Consider the following 22,761-nt stretch of genomic DNA (forward strand, 5'->3'; position numbering starts at 1 on the left):
TTTCTAGCCACTGATCACCAGCTGACTTCAGTCATCTCCAAATTCTCAGTAAGTTTTGGGTTGGCTGGTTAGACCATGTGCCACATGTCCATGTCCAACAGTCCCCAAAACAGAAAAGGACATGTTGGCCAGGGAAGGAATGCAGTGTAGAACCACCAGAATGTTACAAAGGCTCCAAGGATTCCATACTAAAGAGAGATCACAGGTTTGAACACCCCGAGATATACAAGTTTAAGGGGGGTTTTGAATGAGGTTTTTCACAACTGAGGGAGGGAGAGAGCGAGAGAGAGAAAGAGAGAAAGAAAGAAAGGACAGACAGAAAGACAGAAAGAGAGAGAAAAAGAAAGGAGTGAAAGAAAGTTATTTTTTTTAAATAACCTCTCCGAATTGGCTGACTAACTCGTTATCATGCAGTTTGTGGTTATTTTTAAGATCAGCCTTAGACATGTAGCAATTGACTGAGTACAGCCTTGACCTCAGAAATGTTGTTTTCAGTGGGTGAGGAGAGAGAGAGAGCACGCACGAGAGAGCGAGAGAGAGAGAGAGAGAGAGAGAGAGAGAGAGAGAGAGAAAACAAAATTCAGGAAACTGAATGTCAGTCAAAGCAGTCATGAGTCCAGGTTTGGGAGATTATTCCATCTGGACTCAGTTAACCTTTGCTGGAAGCCTAATTTTCCAGGACGCTGGTGGCAATTACTGACTGGAAGAGTTATCCAGTGGAGTTCTCAGTCTAGACGTAATGCTCCCAGCAGAAAATTCGCTTTGTGATCCCATCGCTGTGTTTGATGTGAAATTCCTGCGTGTTCAGGGTGGGCTGGGCCTGTTTTCAATATAACATCAGCATCGACACCAAAACAATTCCAAGGCACAAGGAAATGGCCAGCAGCAAAACATCTGGAACGGGTTAGAATTTCCGCGGGGGATCTTTTAGATCACCTGTTAGTCAGTGGAGCCCATTTATTCATACACCAAGCTGCCACCAAAATTAACAAAGGGGAAAATCGGGGGAAGCTCTTACACATATTCCACCCATTGGGATACTCTGACCTTGGGAAACTGTCCTATTGGAGACTCGCTATTCCCAATCCTCCCAGGTCCCAGGTTCGATCCCGGCTCTGGGTCACTGTGCAAACTCCACACGCACATTCTCCCCGTGTCTACATGGGTTTCTCCCCACAACCCAAAGATGTGCAGGCTCGGTGGATTGGCCACGCTAAATTTTTTTTTTTTTTTCTTCTTTTTTCAATATAAATTTAGTGTACCCAATTAATTTTTTCTAATTAAGGGGCAATTTAGCGTGGCCAATCGACCTAGCCTGCACATCTTTTGGGTTGTGGGGGCGAAACCCACGCAAACACGGGGAGAATGTGCAAACTCCACACGGACAGTGACCCAGAGCCGGGATCGAACCTGGGACCTGGGCGCAGTGAGGCTGCAGGGCTAACCCACTGCGCCACCGTGCTGTCCCCAGCCACACTAAATTGCCCCTTAATGGGAAAAGATTAATTGGGTACTCTAAATTTATAAAACAATTCATAGCACATTCTAATCAACATCAAAAATGCAGATGTGCAGAACTGTGATAATTCGACTTGTTCTTATAATAAATGTCTTTTCTTTGTATCCAAGCCAAAAACCCATAATAAAGGCTATATAATGATGAACATTCATAATAACTTTAACCACTATCTGTTGTCCACACTGTTCATTTTATCTGGAAAATGCAACTGCTTAATTGCTTAGTTTTAAAAGGGAGGGGAAGGTTGACTGACTGCATAAATCACTGGGATGATATCACGAGGGGTCCCTGGTTTAAGGAGTCAGGTTTGGGTAATACTCTCATTCGCTCGATACAGATGTCTGCGGTTTCAAGTCCCACTCCAGAATCTGGAGCACAAATTCTAGGTTGACTCTCCAGTGCTGCCATCTTTCTCACAACAATAACTCATGATCTGATCTGCTCTCTCAGGTAGAAGTAGAAGATATTATGGCACTATCTCTCCACGGGTGTCCTCGGACAATATTTATCCCTTAACAAACACCAATAAAGCAGCTGATCTGGTCATTTTCACCTTTCTGTTTGCGGGAATTTGCTGTGCACAAATTGGCTGCTGTGGTTCCTACATTCCAACAGTGACCATACCTCAACAACACTTCATTTGGACTTGGAACATCCTGATGCATTGTATAAAACCACAAGATGTAGGAGCAGAGGTAGGCCATTCCCAGAGTCTGCTCCGTCATTCAATGAGATCACGGCTGATCCGATAACCCTCAACCCCACTTCCCTGCCTTATCCCTCGCTGACTAAAAATCTGTCTACCTCAGCCTTGAATATACTTAATGACCCGGCCTCTACAGCTCTCCGCGGTGAAGAACAGGTTCACTACCCGGAGAGAAAAAAATTCCTCCTCATCTGTCTTAAATGAGCGACCCCTTACTCTGAGATTCTGCCCGCTGGTCCTAGACTCGTCTAAACACAAGGAAACAACCTTTCAGTATCGGCATTATCAAGCCCTCGGAGAATCCTATACAACTCAATAAAAGGTCACCTGGCATTCTTCTAAACGCCAGGCCCAATCTACTCAACCTCTCCTCATTAGAAAATCCCTCCATACCCGGGATCAACCTAGTGAACCTTCTCTGAACTGCCTCCAATGTCAGTATATCTTTCCTTGGGTAAGGGGATCAAACTGTTCACAGTATTCCAGGTGTGGTCAAACTAGTGCCTTGTGTAGTTTTAGCAAGACTTCCCTATTTTTATACTCCATTCCCTTTGCCTTCTTAATTACCTGCTGAACATGCATGCTAGTTTTGTGATTTATGCAGGAGGATCCCAAATCTCTCTGGTGCAGCTTTCTGCAGTCTTTCTCCATTGAAATAATATTCAGCTCCTTTATTCTTCCTACCAAAGTGCATAACTTCAAATTTTCCTACATTATGTTCCATCTGCCAAGTTTTTTGCACTCACCTAACCTGTCTATATCCCTCTGTAGGCTTGGTGTCATCCTAGGGCAGAACAGTGGCATAGTGGTTCGCACTGCTGCCTCACAGCTCCAGGATCCCGGGATCAATTCCGGCCTCTGGTGACTGTCTATGTGGAGTTGTATTTTCTCCCCGTGATTGCATGGGTTTCCTCTGGGTGCTCCGGTTTCCTCCCATAGTCTAAAGATGTGCAGGTTAGGTGGATTGGCCATGCTAAATTACCCCTTAGTGTCCAAAAGGTTAGGTCAGGTTACTGGGTTACAGGGATAGGGTGGAGTCGTGGGCTTCAGTACGGTGTTCTTTCCAAGGGCTGGTACAGACTCGATGGGTCAAATGACCTCCTTCTGCACTGTAAATTCTACGATTCTATGCTCCTCACCACTTGTCTTCCCACCTACTTTTGTGTCATTTGCAAGTTTGGCAATAGTGCATTAATTTCCCCCGTCCAAGTCATTAATAAATATTGCAAATAATTGTGGCCCCAGCACAGATCCCTGTTGCATTCTACTAGTTACAAGTTGCTCCCTGAAGATGTCCCTCTTATCCCAACTCTCTGCCTTCTATCAATCAGTTAGCCAATCCTCTATCCATGATAATATACCACCCCCAAAATCATGAGCTCTTATCTCAAGTAGCCTTTTGTGCTGTACATTATCAAAATCTTTTGGAAATCTAAGAATATTACACCTACTGGTCCCCCTTCATCTATCATTTATTGCTATTGTACTTATTACATAGCGTATTAACAAAGCTACCCCACCACCTTTCCCTTCCCGCCTGTCCTTATGAAGAGAGACATACCCCTGAATATTTAGTTCCCAGTTTTGATCTTTCTATAACCACATCTCTGTGACGGCTACAAGATCATACCATTAACCTCACTTTGTGCCGCTAATTTCTTCATGTATGCCGAATGCTATGTGCATTAAGTAAAGAACCATCAATTTTGCCTTATTACCAGTTTTTCCCTTTTGACCCTATTTGTTGCTGTTTTTTAATTTTTCCTTCCTTTTACACTTTGGGTATCTTTACCCAAATAGCTACCTTGCAATGCTGTTGTATCCTTTTGCTTTGCAAATCTCCATATCCCCTCTACAGAACCGCTGCCACCTCGATTTAGAGTAAAGCCTTACTATAAATCCAATCCTTTTCTTCTATTCTCAGACGGTCAAACTGTAGTTGACCAAGGAATGCATGTTGGGAACAAACCTTAAGCTGAACCCCAAAAGACATCTCCCTCTGAAGCAGTAGCAATTTCTCAAAGTTTTGACGCAATGTTTAGTTTTCAAGGATACGTTTTGAGGAGCCAGGGAGAGAAGTGAAGAGAGTTTAAACTCACCTCCAGGTACAGCAGAGTGCAGTCAGAAGAACTACAGATAAAAGAGCAATGCCGGCAATGACCAAGAAATGGATCAGGTTGTCTTGGTCCCAGTGTTTTATCAAGCTTCGAAAATCAGCATCTTGGCCAGCTTTAAACTGGTAGAGAAGGAGGAAGCCACGTCCTCGATCTGTGGTGGTGATCAGCTCCACCACCACCTCCACCATCTCCAGGGAAGAACCAAACATCAATGTCTTGTTGACGGGAGTGTTAGGTCCGCAAAAGCGGGCAGAGAATGTGATTAGATCGGAAATATACAAAACATCATTTGGACAGACTTCAGGAGATGCGTAGGGCGTCACTTTTGTCGCAGGGATCGTTGTGACTGCAGTTGTATTATTTACTTGTTGCACTTCAAGATGGTCAATTTCCAGCCCCTCCTCACTTTGTTTTTCATTGTTGAATCTTGGGTCTACATTACCGTCCTTGTAATCACCAAAATCAGAAATTGGATCACTCAAATTTAACTCGGCCTTATCGGAATCAAGCGGTCGGTCTGTGACGGGGAAATCTGGTCTTAATGGCAGCGCCTTAACCATCTCGAACTTTGCGGACTCCGCCTGCGCCCCCACCCGATTGCCTTCAGCTTTATGGGATTGGGTCACAGAGTAGGCACCATCAAAAGCTTTGGAATTAGAAATATTGGTCTCATTAAAAAACGCCATTATTCTTCCATCTTGAACGGATTCCTTTGTTTGAGGGTACAGGTTATTGGACTCTCGACTCTGTTCAGTGTCCCCACTATCCAATGACCCAGAAACAGAAATCTCCCCACCTACCATCACAGAGGTTGAAGGTTCGCCAAGTGGGGTTCTATCATTATGTGGATTCTCGAACACATCAAAATCAAAAACTTCCAAAACGAGACGGACGCCGGCCGGAATGAAGAACTGCCATAAACAGTGTGTGCCGGGAAGGTAACTTGCAGGAAAGCCAGGAGAGAGGATAATACCTTGAGCTTCAGAATCAACAATGGCACCACACGAATAATAGACCTGAAAGTAAAATATTGCATGAGATCACCAAGGCAACCCATGATTTTTCAATTACTTCCGAGCTCTAATTTCCTTTTCCATATGAACGGCTTGCCTGAAGATATCATGAAATAATCTTAGTAAAATATCACTCAACCTAGGACAAGCTGGATGAGGGGAGGCAGTGGTGTAGTGGTATTGTCGCTGAACTATTGTCACTGAACTACAACAGAATTGCAAGGTAGCTATTTGGGTAAAGATGCCCAGGTTCGAATCCCACCAGGGCAGATGGTGGAATTTGAATTCAATAAAAATCTGGAATTAAAAGTTTAATGTTGACCATGAAACCATTGTCGATTGTTGTAATAACCCATCTAGTCTATTGTCCTTTAAGAGAAGGAAATCTGTCATCCTTACCTGGTCTGGCCTACATGTGACTCCAGACACACAGCAATGTTGTTGACTTTTAACTGCCCTCAAGGGCAATTAGGGATGGGCAATAAATGCTGGCACAGCCAGCGATGCCCACCTCCCATGAACGAATAAAAAACAACTAAACAAGGAGGGATTGGAGATGCTCATAGACGACACAAATATAATCAATGTTCTCTTAATTTCGGTATTTTCTGGGGCGGCACGGTGGAGCAGTGGTTAGCACTGCTGCCTCATGGCACCGAGGGCCGGGGTTCGATCCTAGCCCCCGGGTTATTGTCCATTTGCAGTTTGCACATTCTCCACATGTTTGCATGGGTCACACCCCCACAACCCAAAGATGTGCAGCGTAAGTAGTTGCCCCTTAATTGAAAAAAAATTGGCTATTTAAAAATATGAATAATTTTGGTATTTTCCCTCACACTGGATATTGGCTGAATGCTGATCAATAACATCTACAGCTCCAAGACAGGTTAAAGTTATAGCCTCAGCTGCAGCTCATGTGTTAGATGTCAATTTCCTAAATTCCCTCAAGCAAGAGCTGGGCAGGTTCTGGCTGGGATGGAGATCGCCTCTTACAAGAGGGTAGGTCAAGGAATCATTATAAATGGAGCAATCTCCTGGGCTAGTTTCGATCATCTGAGGGAATTGGAGAGGAACTTTCCAGATTTGCCTCCCACTTTGGCCTGGGTATTCGTTTTTTGCCTCTCCAAGGAGATCACATGGTTTTGGGTGGGATAAGGAGTGGGGATATATCGTGATGCACAAGATGTCACTGTGGATGGACCAATGTCATTGCTCACACAACATTAACAGTGACGCACAAGCCATCCAGAGCATCCTCACAGTTCAGAGTGGTTTTACTCAAGAAAGATTCATTGGCCACCATTGTGGAGTGGCTCTGGGAGACAAAGAGAATCGGTTTTACTTGGACCCATCCTTTCATTAGAAATCCTGAAGTAAATAACTGTAGGCATAACTAGGCCTTTGGCATAGTGGTAGCATTCCTGAATTCAGGTTAGAGTACAGGGTTTCAACCCTGCTCCACAGTCCAAGGAGTTCAGACAGAATTTCCAGCTCCGAACCCTGTGTTGACATCCAATGGAATAACATCAGGTGGAGGTAGGGGTGGGTTTCCCCTCTCCCCAACATTGGTGGGCTGTAGCGTCCCATAAAAACCCTTCCACCCTAAAGAATTAACCCCCTCTAGTGACTGGGATAAAGATGGGTGCAACCATAGAAGGAGTGCTCACATCACAGATAACATTGTGTCTCATCAGTAATGTAGCGTGCGCTCTGTATCAACCACAATGTTAGGTGTCAACTAATACATACACTAATAAAAGAACACATTTTGAAACTATTAACATTTTTCTATACTTAAAAAGAAGTTTGCAACTACCAGATGTGACAGATGTGCTTGAAAATCTCCTAAAGAACAAAACCCAGCATGGCAACTTTAATCTTCAGTCTTTGAACATACCAGGGTTCCTTCAAAGTCCCATTTTAATTTAAACCACTTGTCACCACATTAAAAAGGGGTTGATTTCAGCAAACAATTTGAACAATTGCTGATCCAGCCGAGATAATAACAAGAACTAGTTATTCTTCTACATTTCCAAAATAAGCTGTGTAAACAGAAGATCGAGTTGGTCAGTTTCTCATTTCTGAGCAATAATGTGCCCTTAACAAAATCTCATAAGGACGATGCCACCTCTGAAATGGGAGATAATAAATGATGCACTGGATCAGGCTGGTCATGGAGAAAAGCGAATGGAATTGAAGCAAAATCCACGGCCTGGCCATTTGAGGGTAAATGCTAAAGTCTGCCTAATAATAATAATCTTTATTAGTGTCACAAGTGGGCTTACATTAACACTGTAATGAAGTTACTGTGAAAATCCCCTCGTCACCACATTCCGGCGCCTGTTCGGGAACAAAGAGGGAGAATTCAGAATGTCCAATTTACCTAACAAGCACGTCTTTCGGGATTTGCGGGAGGAAACCGGACACCAGGAGGGAAACCCACACACACACAGGGAGAATCTGCAGACTCCACACAGACAGTGACCCAAGCCGGGAATCGAGCCTGGGACCCGAGCGCTGTGAAGCAACAGTGCTAACCACTGTGCTACCGTGCCGTCCAAAGGATTCCAGTGTAGCTTCCGGGCAGCCACAAAGTTCCCCGTCAGGGAATTGAACCCCAGTCTCCCGCGTGACAGGAGGGGATAGTAACCACTATACTAACGAGGAACTGCACTACCTCCCTTCAGTGTTAACCCTACCAAAGTTGGCGGGTTCAGGGGGAACTCACCCACAGCAACTTACATTATAATCAAACAAGATTTTAAAACAGTTATCTTCCAAGAATCCGTAAATTCTGGAAAAGCCCCAGAGGATTGGAAAACTGCCAATTTACCACCCTTCTTCAAAAAGGGAAACAAAAAACAAGTTGCTACTATAGGCCAGTTAGCTTAACATCGGTCATTGAGAAAATATGAAGGATGTAATAGCAGATCATTTAGAAATACATAATATCAAGCATAGCTTCATAAAGGGGAAATCATACCTGACAAATTGATTTGAATTCTTTGACATGGTAATGGGCAGGATGGAGAGTAGATGTCATATACTTGAATTTTGAAAAAGCTTTCGAGAAGGTACCACGCAAAAGGTGGACTTAAGATAAGTTTCCATGATATTGGGGGTAGTACATTAGCATAGATACAGGATTGGCTAACTGATAGAAGTCAGAGAGTTGGGATAAGAGGGGCATTTTCAGGATGGTAAACTGTATCTAGTGGAGTGCCACAAGGGTCATCAATATTGGTGTCACAATTATTTACAATATACATTAAGATTTGGATGAGGGAAGTGAATGCACTATTGCAAGAGGACACAAAAATAGATGGGAAGGCAATTGGGGAGGGTGACACAAAGAGTCCACAGAGGGATATAGACAGGTTAAGTGAGTGGGCAAAAAAACTCAGCAGATGGAATATAATGTAGGAAAATGTGAAGTTATGCACTGTGGCAGGAAGAATAAAGGAGCTGAATGTTATTTAGATGGAGAGAGACTGCAGAAAGCTGCAGCAAAGATGGATTTGGGGATTATAGTGCATAAATCACATAAAGCTAGCACAGAAGTTCAGCAGGTCATAGGAAAGGCAAAGGGAATGGAGTATAAAAATAGGGAAGTCTTTCTAAAACTGTACAAGGCACCAATTAGAACACATCTGGAATAGTGTGAACAGATTTGGTCCTCTTACACAAGGAAAGATATACTGATATTGGAGACAGCCCAGAGAAGGTTCACTATGTTGATCCCAGGTATCGAGAGATTCTTTTAGGAGGGAAAATTGAGTCTGTACTCATTGGTGTTTAGAAGAACGAGGCGACCTTATTGAGACATAAAGGATTCTCAAGGGGTTTGACAGAGTAGATGCCAAGAAGTTATTTCTCCTTGTGGGCGAGTCTAGGACCAGAGGGCATAATCTCAGAGTAAGGGGGTCATACAGTGCAGAAGGAGGCCATTCGGCCCATCGAGTCTGCACCGGCTCTTAGAAAGAGCACCCTACCCAAGGTCAACACCTCCACCCGATCCCCATAACCCCACCCAACACTAAGGGCAATTTTGGACACTAAGGGCAATTTATCATGGCCAATCCACCTAAACCAGGGTCACCCATTTAAAACAGAGATGAGGAGGAATTTCTTCTCTCAGAGGGGAGTGAATCTGTGGAATTCTTTACCACAGAGAGCTGTAGAGTTTGGGCCGTTAAGTATATTCAAAACTGAGAGAGCCAGATTTTGAATCAGTAAGGCAATCAAGGGGTACGCGATAGTGGAGTTGAGGATTATCAGATCAGTCATGATCGCATTGAATGGCAGAGTAGACTCAATGGGCCGAATGGCCTACTTCTGCTCCTACCTCAGGCCAAACAAGAAGATAATAGGACAGGTTATCAATGAGGTTGGGGATTTTAGAGTGTCCTTAAAAAGAAAAGAGACAGAGAAGTTTAGGAAGAAGACGTCAAAGCTTAGGGACCAAGCAGCTGAATGTACGACAATGATGCAGCAATTAATAATCGGGGAAGTGCAAGAGTCCAGAATTAGTACAACGTAGAGTTGTTGGAATGTTAGAGAACTGGAGGAGATTATTGGGATAGGGAGGGAATGAGGCTATAGCAGGTTTTGAACACATAAATGCATGTTTTAAAACTGAAGAGTTGATATGTTTAATTATACCGGGTATGTCCCTGCACCAATACGGGCGACTCAGTGGCACAGTAGTTAGCACTGCTGCCTCACAGCACATAGGACCCGAGTTCGATTCCAACCTCGGGTGACTGTCTGTGTGGAGTTTACACTTCTTCCCATGTCGGCGTGGGTTTCCTCCCACAATCCAAAGATGTGCCGGATAGGTGGAGTGGATATGCTAAATTGTCCCTAGGTGGGGTTAAAAAAGATTGGGTGGGGATTGGACCTAGCTTACGGTGCTCTTTCAGAGGGTCGGTACAGACTCTATGGGCTGAATGGCCTCCTTCTGCACGGAAGGGATTCCATGACTCTCTCGGTGGGGATCACCGGTCCAGGAAGCGGAAACAACTGATGGGGCGAGAGGTAAACTAAGGACCAGTAAATCCCTGTAAAATTTGAAATGTCTTTGCTCGCTCTCGCCTTAGGTGAGCCCCACAACTCATGGTGCCAGTCTCACTCCAGGAACAAGTAAAATCCCTTCTGCTGGCCACAGCCCCTCTTAACTCAGAGACCGGTGCAGACTTCATCCCATTCAAGACTACATCAAAACTGCTGGGCACCAGGTGTGTCCAGGTCATGGGCTTATGTTATATTCCATCCTCTGTACTCCTTCCAGACTGGATTGAAGGAAAGTGCTGGAAGAATGCTGGAAAATTGCCAATGGGGATTCTGGTTTACAGCGCTGTTTTGACCCCACATGTTAATCAGTAAATGATGTTTCATAGAAAATCAATTTAATGGCATTTTGTTGAAGCTTTTCATCTTGCAGCCATCAGGGCAATCAGAAGAATACCAATGTCAGGAGAATCAACAGCTTTCACTGGATGAAAAAATAGTGTGCGCTGATTGGTTGACAAGTGGACTTTGGTAGAGGCGATGCTATGGAGAATGTACCAGTTGATGGTGACTGATAGTTAACTGCCAAGCATTGTGAAATTTAAGCCAGACAGCTTGACTCTATTTGGTCAAGGCATGGACCCGTGAAATGAACCAACGAATAGCTGTCACTTATAGTTCAGCTGAAACAGGTGGACATATTCTTTCTGTCTGTAAAGAATAGGGCCCTGTGTATTGGTATATGTAGCTTCAAGTACATGAAAATGTGCCACACTGAGTCAGACCGACAGTCGTAAACTGGTGCTCAGCGTAATTCTTAGTATACCGAGGGCTATTTAGTAAATGTTGTCCAGTTGCAGAACTGCAATCCATTTTTTAAAACTAAATTTAAAGTACCCAATTCTTTTTTTCCCCCCAATCAAGGGGCAATTTAGCGTGACCAATCCACTTACCCTGCACATCTTTTAGGTCGTGGGGTTGAGACCCACGCAGACACTGGGAGAACGTGAAAACTCCACGTGGACAGTGACCTGGGGCCGGGATTGAACCCCAGTCCTCAGCTAACCACTGAGCCACCATGCCGCCCCAGAATCACATTTCATGTTGGACCGGGTTTTGCAAGCACAGGCTGGTTGAGTGTAGTCTGTACTTTGCCCATTGTGAGCAATGACAGGAAAATGCTGTTTGATAGGATCTGCCAGTCTTTGGGGATGTATCACCTACATACCTAGTGTCACACTGGCACTGAAATAATATACACATTGTGTCACAGGCAGAATGTCTTATTGGCCCATTTCTGTGCAGGTAGAAAGAACATTGCGCTCAGCTAAAGAAAATAAGCAATGGCCATTCTTTGGTTCATGCCTCAGGGCAACGACATGACCAGAGTCAAACTGCCTGGTTTAAATTTCAAACCATTCTTGGCAGTTAACTATCAGTTACCATCAACTGGTGCATTCTTCAGAGTAATGCCTCTACCGATTGGAGTCCAGGTGACAATCAGCACTCTAATGCAGTACAAAGTTGTTGCTTCTCCTGACGTTAGTATCTTGCAATTGTTCTGATGAGTACAAGACACCAGCTTCGGCAGAAATACTTTATCAGCAAATCTCAAAAAAGACTTGGTATTGCTGAAAAAGACTTTAAGCTTCTCACACGTCAGTGTCCTGTATCAAATACAAATGCTTCTCGACTTCAGCTTTAACTGGAATTTGTAACTGCACAAACCAGGGATTCAATAATGAGGCAGCACGGTAGCATTGTGGATAGCACAATTGCTTCACAGCTCCAGGGTCCCAGGTTCGATTCTGGCTTGGGTCACTGTCTGTGCGGAGTCTGCACATCATCCCCGTGTGTGCGTGGGTTTCCTCCGGGTGCTCCGGTTTCCTCCCACAGTCCAAAGATGTGCAGGTTAGGTGGATTGGCCAGGATAAATTGCCCCTTAGCGTCCAAAAGTGCCCTTAGTGTTGGGTGGGGTTACTGGGTTATGGGGATAGGATGGAGGTGTTGACCTTGGGTGGGGTGCTCTTTCCAAGAGCCGCTGCAGACTCGGTGGGCCGAATGGCCTCCTTCTGCACTGTAGATTCTATGATAATGAATCTCACAAGAGCTCTTAAAAACTCTCAACATTCAATTGATGAAATAAGGACCATGTAAAAAGTCTAACAGCAAAGTCAAAACCACTCGACTCAAGTGTCAGTTTCAGTTGCACGAATATGCTTTGATGCAAATGGTTTCTAACAGAACCTTTGTCTGTGGAAGTTTAAAAACGTAAAAGCAAATTTTTTGCCCCATTTTAAAAGCCCACAAAATAACTCTGGATCAAAGCATTTTCACACCAAGGCCTGCAGTTACTGTATAAACACTCTATAAAGACTCTCTGTCTGTAGCACAAGCGTGCAAAGACCAGTGGGGAAAGCAGCAAGTGGGGATTTCGGGCAGGTTTCCACAAGGGCGACTATAGGTACATGGGCCGTATTCATATGTTATAGCAGAGGAAATGCAGCATGAATGGCATTTTATGATATGACCTTGGCAGCATCAATGTTGTCAAGTTACACACTCTGGGGCACCAAAGAGGGGATCAGTATTGGCAGCAAATGCACTCACCTCTTCTTCCAAAAGTAGGTTTCCGGAGTTATAATTCTGCATTGATATACAAAACTAGGCATTCGACCTACTGCTCCACATTGATATTTAAGCTCTCCAACCCTCTCGACATCTTTCTATTCCTTTGAGGGCAGCACGGTAGCACAGTGGTTAGCACTATGACTTCACAACAGCTTCACAGCGCCAAGGTCCCAGGTTCGATTCCCGCTTGGGTCACTGTCTGTGTGGAGTCTGCATGTTCTCCCCGTGTGTGTGGGGGTTTCCTCCGGGTGCTCCGGTTTCCTCCCACAAATCCCGAAAAACTTGCTATTAGGTAATTTGGACATCCTGAATTCTTGCTCCGTGTACCCGAACAGACGCCGGAATGCGGCGACTAGGGGATTTTCACAGTAACTTCATTGCAGTGTTAATGCAAGCCTACTTGTGACAATAAAGATTATTAATTATTATTCTCCCTTGAGCACTTATCTAGCTTTTCCTCCGAATGTATTGATGCTATTCATCTCAACCACTGCCTGTGACAGAAGTTCACTTCTCACCATCCTCTGGGTAAAGACGTATCCCCTGAAGGCCCGGTTAGGTTGATCAGTATCGGAGTACAACCCCTAATTCTGGCCCACCACAAGTGGAAGCATCTTCTCTACATTTACCCGTTCAAACCATTGCAATAATCTTTAATACACGAGTGGGATAAGGAGGACGAGGGAAACAGGGAGATGGGGAAACCTTCACCCTCTTCACTTAAGGAGCGAATGTTTGCAGTGCAAAAAGAGAGAATACGGCAATTAGATGTTTGATTCAGAAAGGAACAAGGAACCGGTAGGTGCAGGAATGAGAATAATAATATTTATTAGCGTCACAAGTAGGCTTACATTAATAATGCAATGAAGTTACTGTGAAAATCCCCTAGTCGCCACATTCCGGCACCTGTTCGGGTACACGGACGGAGAATTCAATGTTCAATTCACCTGACAAGCACGTCTTTCGGGACTTGTGGGGGGAAACCGGAGCACCCGGAGGAAAGCCACGCCGACACGGGGAGAACGTGCAGACGCCGCACAGACAGTGACCCAAGCCGGGAATCGAAACTGGGACCCTGGCGCTGTGAAGTAACAGTGCTAACCACTGTGTTACCATGCCACCTGTGCACATGTTAGTCCTACACCATTCCTGGAACAAGGCTGGTGAACCTTGGTTGCAGTCCCTCTTTGGCAAAAGATCCTTTCTGGGATAAGGGGACCAAAACTGCACACAATACCCCAACTGCATTCTAACAATTGAAGCAAGACCTTATGACTCCTGTCCTTAACCCTGTTGCTATACCTTCCATTAACCTTCCTAATAGCTTGCTGAACCTGAAGGCACGTTCAGCCTTGTTAGCCTTCAGTGACTTATGGACAAGGACACCCAGGTCCGTTTGTACATCTACACTTTCTAATTTATTACCATTTATGAAGGCGGCACGGTGACGCAGTGGTTAGCACTGCTGCCTCACGCACTGGGAGACACAATGGTTAGCACTGCTACCTCACGGCATCGAGGACCCGGATTCGATCCCGGCTCACTGTCCATGTGGAGCTTGCACATTCTCCCCGTGTTTGCGTAGGTCTCACCCCCACAACCCAAAGATGTGCAGGTTAGGTGGATTGGCCACGCTAAATTGCCCCTTAATTGTAAAAAAAATAATTGGGTACTTTAAATTTATTTTTTGAAAAATTACCATTTAGGAAATGCTCTTTACCAGACTAATACCTGAAATGGGTGAGTGATCTTCGGAGGGGAAGGTTGGAAAGACTAGGCTTGTACCTGGAGGTTAGAAGAGTTAAGAAGCAATTTGATTGAAACACGGGGGGTGGTGGTGGGGGGGCGGGGGGGCCTGGTGTTTCCTCTTGTGGGAGAATCTAGAACTGGGGGGGGGGGGGGGCACTGTTTAAAAATAAGGGATCGCCCATATAAAACAGAAATTGTTTTTTTCCATTCAGAGGTTGGAGAGTGGAACTCTCTTCCTGAAGGAGAGAACCTGACATTATCCTGTTTTCCCAACTCACACCTCCCACCCCTGCCCCACTTCAAATCTGCTGCCAAGGGGATGGGAAAATTCACGCCAAAGCCGCCAATGTTGACGCATTACATCAATTGGAGCTTTCAAGACGGAGATTCATAGATCTTTTTATGAAGTAACTGAAAAAAGGAATGTGGAGCAAAGGTAGATAAATAGAATTAAGTTGCAGTTCCACAATTTAAATGCATGGCAAACCAGGTTCCAGGACCGGAATGACCTCCTCGTGTTCACACACAAAATTCCAAAAAACAAATTTAAAAATGCCAACTGTAGGATTACTTTTGAAAGTATTTTTTTAAATTAACCTGTCGATGAAAGGTTTCAGCAGTGATTTAGTCTAGGGTTTTGTCTGCACCCATTTTAAAAATTAACCCAAATCATTTTTTCTCCCAATTAAGGGGCAATTTAGCGTGGCCAATCCACCTACCCTGGACATCTTTGGGTTGTGGGGGTGAGACCCACGCAGACACGGGGAGAATGTGCAAACTCCACAAGGACAGTGACCCAGAGCCGGGATTGAACCCGGGTCCTCGACGCCGTGAGGCAGTAGTGCTAACCACTGTGCCACCGTGCTGCCCCTTGTCTGCACACCTTAATAGTGATTAATAAAAAGTTGTCAAAAATGCACAAGGAAGTTCAAAACAAGTGCCTCAGCAAATTGTTAATGCGTCATTTGAAATAGATTTCAGAATGAACATTCTTTTCATGATTTCCTGCTCAGCGTTAGCCCCACCTCTATCGTCCTCTTGTGTATCAGAATTGGGGCAAAGTGCTTGGCCATCAGTTAAATGAAAATTATGACAAAAATTAAAACGAAAATGGTCCAACCAAAAATTAATGAATGTGCTAGAAGTTCAGTAATCACGTGTTTGTAACACCAGCACTAGATTCGCTGAATTTAGAACAGGAGATGGTGACCATGAACCCATTGTCGATTGTTGGAAAAAAAACCATCTTGTTCACTAAAGTCGTTTAGGGCAGAAACTCTGCCACCCTCAGCTGCTCTGGCCCACATGTGACTCCAGACCAACAGCAATATGCTTGACTCTTAAATGCCCTCTGAAATTGCCCTCTGAAATTGTCTAACAAACTCAGTTGAAGGGCAATTAGGGATAGGCAATAAATGTTGGTCCAGGCTGTGACACCCACAGCCCCATAAATCCCACAATTTCCCGTTAATTTAGTTTGCTCCAGCACGGCGGAGCACATTTATTTTTCCTCGGAGCATAGTGAATTTTTAAAAAAAATTAATTTACGGGGGTGTGTGTGTCGCTGGTTAGGCCAGCATTTATCGCCCATCCCCAGTTGCCCTTTAGAAGGCGATGGTGGGTTGCCTTCTTGATACCTGGAGGTATAGGCGCACCCACTGTGCTGTTAGGGAGGGAGTTCCAGGATGTTGCCCCAGCAACAGTGAAGGAACGGCGATATATTCCCTGGTCAGGGCGATATTTTTCCAAGTCAGGGTGGTGAGTGACTTGGAGGGGAACCTCCAGGTGGTGGGGTTCCAAGTATCTACTGCTCTTGTCCTTCTAGATGGTAGCTGTCACGGGTTTGGAAGGTGGTGACAAAGGAACCTTAAGTGAGTTACTGCCGTGCATCTTGTAGAAGGTACACACGGCTTCCACTGTTTGTCAGTGGTGTAGGGTTTGAATGTTTGTGAAAGGGGCGGCTTTGCCCTGGATGGTGAAGATTCTGGAATATTGTTGGAGTTGCACTCATCCAGACAAGTGGAGAGTATTCCATTACACTCCTGCCTTGTGTCTCGTAGATGATGGACAGGCATGGGGGGGAGGGGTCAGGAGGCGAGTTATTCACCATAGGATTCCTCGCCTTTGACTTGCCCTTGTAGCCACCAGTATCAATATGGCTAGTCCAGTATCAATGTGGGCTAGTCCAGTACAGTTTCTGATCAATCTAGGATGTTGATGGTAGGGGATTTAGCGATTGTAATGTCATTGAATATCAAGGGGCGATGGTTTGATCTTCTCTTGCAGGAGATGGTCATTCGCACCACAAAGTGCCAGGCAATGTAACTTGCCACTTGCCAGTCTAAGCCTGGATATTGTCCAGGTCTTGCTGCATTTGGATTGGATTGGATGTGTTTAATGTCACGTGTACCGAGGTACAGTGAACAGTATTTTTCTGCGAGCAGCTCAAACAGATCATTTAGTCCATGAAAATAAAAGAAAATACAAAATAGGGCAACACAAGGTACACAATGTAAATACATAGACAGCGGCATCAGGTGAAGCACACAGGCGTGTAATGTTAATCAGGTCAGTCCATAAGAGGGTCGTTTAGGAGTCTGGTGATAACGGGGAAGAAGCTGTTTTTGAGTCTGTTATAGAACATAGAACATAACAGCGCAGTACAGGCCCTTCGGCCCTCGATGTTGCGCCGACCTGTGAAACCACTCTAAAGCCCATCTATTCCCTTATCGTCCATATGTCTATCCAATAAGGGGCAGCACGGTAGCATTGTGGATAGCACAATTGCTTCACAGCTCCAGGGTCCCAGGTTCGATTCCGGCTTGGGTCACTGTCTGTGCGGAGTCTGCACATCCTCCCAGTGTGTGCGTGGGTTTCCTCCGGGTGCCCCGGTTTCCTCCCACAGTCCAAAGATGTGCAGGTTAGGTGGATTGGCCATGATAAATTGCCCTTAGTGTCCAAAATTACCCTTAGTGTTGGGTGGGGTTGCTGGGTTATGGGGATAGGGTGGAGGTGCTGACCTTGGGTAGGGTGCTCTTTCCAAGAGACGGTGCGGACTCGATGGGCCGAATGGCCTCCTTCTGCACTGTAAATTCTATGATAATCAATGACCACTTGAATGCCCTTAGTGTTGGTGAGTCCACTACTGTTGCAGGCAGGGCATTCCACGTCCTTACTACTCTCTGAGTAAAGAACCTACCTCTAACATCTGTCTTATATCTATCTCCCCTCAATTTAAAGCTATGTCCCCTCGTGCTAGACATCACCATCCGAGGAAAAAGGCTCTCACTGTCCACCCTATCCAATCCTCTGATCATCTTGTATGCCTCAATTAAGTCACCTCTTAACCTTCTTCTCTCTAATGAAAACAGCCTCAAGTCTCTCAGCCTTTCCTCATAAGATCTTCCCTCCATACCAGGCAACATTCTAGTAAATCTCCTCTGCACCCTTTCCAATGCTTCCACATCCTTCCTATAATGTGGCGACCAGAATTGCACGCAATACTCCAAATGCGGCCGCACCAGAGTTTTGTACAGCTGCAACATGACCTCATGGTTCCAAAACTCAATCCCTCGACCAATAAAAGCTAACACACCGTACGCCTTCTTAACAACCCTCTCAACCTGGGTGGCAACTTTCAGGGATCTATGTCCATGGACACCGAGATCTCTCTGTTCATCCACACTGCCAAGAATCTTACCATTAGCCCAGTACTCTGTCTTCCTGTTATTCCTTCCAAAATGAATCACCTCACACTTTTCTGCATTAAACTTCATTTGCCACCTCTCAGCCCAGCGCTGCAGCTTATCTATGTCCCTCTGTAACTTGTAACCTCCTTCCGCACTGTCCACAACTCCACCGACTTTAGTGTCATCTGCAAATTTACTCACCCATCCTTCTACGCCCTCCTCCAGGTCATTTATAAAAATGACAAACAGCAGTGGCCCCAAAACAGATCCTTGTGGTACACCACTAGTAACTGGACTCTAGTCTGAACATTTCCCATCAACCACCACCCTTTGTCTTCTTCCAGCTAGCCAATTTCTGATCCAAACTGCTAAATCACCCTGAATCCCATGCCTCCGTATTTTCTGCAGTAGCCTACCGTGGGGAACCTTATCAAACGCTTTACTGGAATCCATATACACCACATCAACTGCTTTACCCTCATCCACCTGTTTGGTCCCCTTCTCAAAGAACTCAATAAGGTTTGTGAGGCACAACCTACCCTTCACAAAACCGTGTTGACTATCTCTAATCAAATTGTTCCTTTCCAGATGATTATACATCCTATCCCTTATAAACCTTTCCAAGATTTTGCCCACAACAGAAGTAAGGCTCACTGGTCTATAGTTACCGGGGTTGTCTCTACTCCCCTTCTTGAACAAGGGGACAACATTTGCTATCCTCCAGTCTTCTGGCACTATTCCTGTAAACAAAGATGACTTAAAGATCAAAGCCAAAGGCTCAGCAATCTCCTCCCTAGCTTCCCAGAGAATCCTAGGATAAATCCCATCCAGCCCAGGGGACTTATCTATTTTCACACTTTCCAGAACCGCTAACACCTCCTCCTTATGAACCTCAAGCCCTTCTAGTCTAGTAGCCGGAATCTCAGTATTCTCCTCGACAACATTGTCTTTTTCCTGTGTGAATACTGACGAAAAATATTCATTTAGCACCTCTCCTATCTCCTCGGACTCCAAGCACAACTTCCCACTACTGTCCTTGACTGGCCCTACTCTTACCTTAGTCATTCTTTTATTCCTGACATATCTATAGAAAGCTTTAGGGTTATCCTTGATCCTACCTGCCAAAGATTTCTCATATCCCCTCCTGGCTCTTCTTAGCTCTCTCTTTAGGTCCTTCCTAGCTAACTTGTAACTCTCGAGCGCCCTAACTGAACCTTCATGTCTCATCTTTACATAAACCTCCTTCTTCCTCTTGACAAATGTTTCAACTGCTTTAGTAAACCACGGTTCCCTTGCTCGACCACTTCCTCCCTGCCTGACAGGTACATACTTATCAAGGACACGCAGTAGCTGTTCCCTGAACAAGCTCCACATTTCCATTGTGCCCATCCCCTGCAGTTTTCCTCTCCATCTGATGCATCCTAAGTCTTGCCTCATCGTATCATAATTGCCTTTCCCCCAGATATAACTCTTGCCCTGCGGTATATACCTATCCCTTTCCATCACTAAAGTAAACGTAATTGAATTGTGGTCACTATCACCAAAGTGCTCACCTACTTTGTTAGTGCGTGTTCTCAGACTTTTGTATCTCCTGCCCGATGGAAGAAATTGGAAGTGTGAGTAAGCCAGGTGGGAGGGGTCTTTGAATATGCTGCCCGCTTTCCCCAGGCAGCAGGAGGTGTAGATGGGATCAATGGATAGGAGGTTCGTGATGGACTGGGCGGTGTTCACGACTCTCTGAAGTCATTTGACATGGGCTGCTTCATTATCCAAGGAGTCACGAATGGTGCCGAACATCCCCACATCTGACCTTATGATGGAAGGGAGGTCATTGATGAAGCAGCTGAAGATGGTTGGGGCGAGGACACTACCCTGAGGAACTCCTGAAGTGATGTCCTTTAGCGGAGTTGATTGACCTCCAACCATCTTCCTTTATGCCAGGTAATAATAATAATCTTTATTGTCACATTCCAGCGCCTGTTCGGGTACACAGAGGGAGAATTGAGAATGTCCAAATCACCTAACAGCACGTCTTTCGGGATTTGGGAGAGGAAACTGGAGCACCCGGAAGAAACCCACGCAGACACGGGGAGAGACTCTGCACAGACAGTGACCCAAGCCGGGAATCGAACCTGGAACCGTGGTGCTATGAAGCAACAGTGCTAACCACTGTGCTACCATGCCACTAATACATAGGGAACCGTGTTCGGCAAAAGGAAGATGTTTAAGCCTGTTGCCTTATTTGAATTACCTGGGAGGAGTTAAAAGTTCCCAGTTGCTTTTACCATGCAATGCCTCAGCCAATCAGAGTTGACTTACTAACCAATAGGTATCCTTTTCTGCTGCAGTCTAAAAATTGTGATGGTTTGAAATTTGGCATTCTTGCCATTTGTCCTGATGAGTGCGAAAGAAAAAGCTTTGGCAACATGTGTCACTTTTCAGTGAAAAGTAAACCGCAGTAGTGGGATAGGTCTTACTAACTGAGGGTGGGAAGAGTTCCCATTCACCCGCCCCAGCTGGCGCATTTTCCTGCTCACATTTTCACGTGTTCCCCATGCAAGGAGAGTTAACAGGGCGGAAGGAACAGACTTGCCCATGCTGCTGGCTGGGAGCGCAGAATGGAGAGAAAATGCACGCAATTCTCAGAGCCCAAGGACATCAAACCAGAAACTCAATATTACTGAAACAAAAGGCAACATTTATCACAGCCCCTTCAGGCAGATAATTGAAGAGGAGGAGGAGAAGGTTTAAAAAGGAACGAGCAAAACAAGCGTTAAAATTGGGTCATTCCATATGCTGTTCCCCCTCCTGTTAGTGTTTTGACACGGGGTTTTATTTATTTTTTAAATCTCCCCTTCATTAATAAAATAGGTCTGGCAAATGTACACAGCACCTTGTGAAAATCAGCTCCCCTCCTACCCAGATCCATTAAAGCCTCAATGCGCATTTATTGTCCCAGTTAAACACTCATTCTTACTGGAGTCAGTCAATTTACACATGGACCAATATATGGTAATAATTGAAACCTTCCTCAGCGAGTCCCTGGATGTTAGGGACAACTTCTAAAAATAGCCTGGGGAGGAAATGAAAGTTACTCCAAGCCCCCAAAAAGCCCCTCTAGTTTTGTTTTTAAAGACGAAAGGCTAATTCTGAGCTCGGATCTCATACAGATTTATATTAGAAGTTAAAACCGAGTGACCGGCTCAATAATAAACACTCGCTCTTATTAAAAACGGCGTCTCTCCGCAGAGCTGAATGTATATTGCTCCAGCAGCAAATGGTTTGATTTCCAGACTTTGTTTGAATGTGAAACAGATTTTAACTACCGTCATTTTTTTTTCTGTAACAGTTTAAACTCCCTCCCCAATGCTTATGGAAGTCTGCAAGTGGTTTGTTTAGGGAAGAGGTCGATGATGTGCTAATCTGTTTACAACACGTTATTCTGCTTTGCAGCGTGTTAACAAATTAATTATGCGCATTTGTTTTTACCAAGATGAAATGACTAATCGGTATATTGCGCAAAAGTTGCTGCTTTTATTCCACCTACCCTGCGGGACGTGGTCTCCACACTCCAGATGCTACAAGTTGTCACCAGAATCCCGATTCGCAACAACTTCACAGCCCAGCTCCTCGCCATGGTGGGTATTCTCAGCCCAGCTTCCTTGTTTCATTCACCTGCATTTACAGAGGGAGCTGGGCTGAGGCGCGCCGCCCCGCGCGCGCACACACACGCACCGTCTTCAAACGGCAACAACAATCTGCTCCACATTTGCACAAAACAACCAAGTGGACGGACCGCCTTTTCCAGGGCCTCTTTAGGTTGCAGCTGATCCCTTGTTGCCCAGGCACAGCTTCCCCAGCTATTTCCAGTTACTGTTCTTGTCGCTGATTGTAAATGCAATATTTCTCTGTGTTCCATGTTGCAAACGTGCAGCTTGAGTTTTCAATGTCACATTGTGCCCAGTGGCCTGACCTTGGTATCACTGTGTTTGTTATATTGTCTGGAGGGAGGAGAGAGGATGTGGATATGACATTGGGTGGGACTCGCAAACTAGTAACAACAAATCACAGCATCCTGACTTGGAAAGATATTGCCTGCTGTGGATCTGTCAAAATTCTAGAGTTCCCTCCCTGATAGCACAGTGGGTGTACAGTAATGATACGCAAAAAGCAATTAGGTATACAATGTTATGCACAACCTCCAACCACTAGGGGGCAGTGTAAACCGACCGCGTGACCCTGTGGCTGGGGAGTTGGGAGTAGGTTGTGCTGGAGGATAGACACATTTTGCAGCAGCTCTACAATAGTTAATTCGTGTTCGTAGTTT

General features: G+C 45.1%; 1 protein-coding gene across 1 annotated transcript in view; it reads right to left on the minus strand.

Moving 5' to 3' along the window:
- LOC140386641 (uncharacterized) overlaps positions 1–22,422 on the minus strand; it is a 53,715-nt gene extending 31,293 nt beyond the window's left edge. The window contains exons 1-2 of the mRNA XM_072469188.1: positions 21,982–22,422; positions 4,325–5,358 (exon numbers count right to left, since the gene is read on the minus strand). Coding sequence (XP_072325289.1) covers positions 4,325–5,358; positions 21,982–22,071 — 1,124 coding nt within the window. The 5' untranslated portion in view covers positions 22,072–22,422. The remainder of the gene's footprint in view (positions 1–4,324; positions 5,359–21,981) is intronic.
- Positions 22,423–22,761: the final 339 nt, after the last annotated feature.

This window comes from Scyliorhinus torazame, chromosome 1 (assembly GCF_047496885.1).
Source record: "Scyliorhinus torazame isolate Kashiwa2021f chromosome 1, sScyTor2.1, whole genome shotgun sequence".
Classification (NCBI taxonomy): domain Eukaryota; kingdom Metazoa; phylum Chordata; class Chondrichthyes; order Carcharhiniformes; family Scyliorhinidae; genus Scyliorhinus; species Scyliorhinus torazame.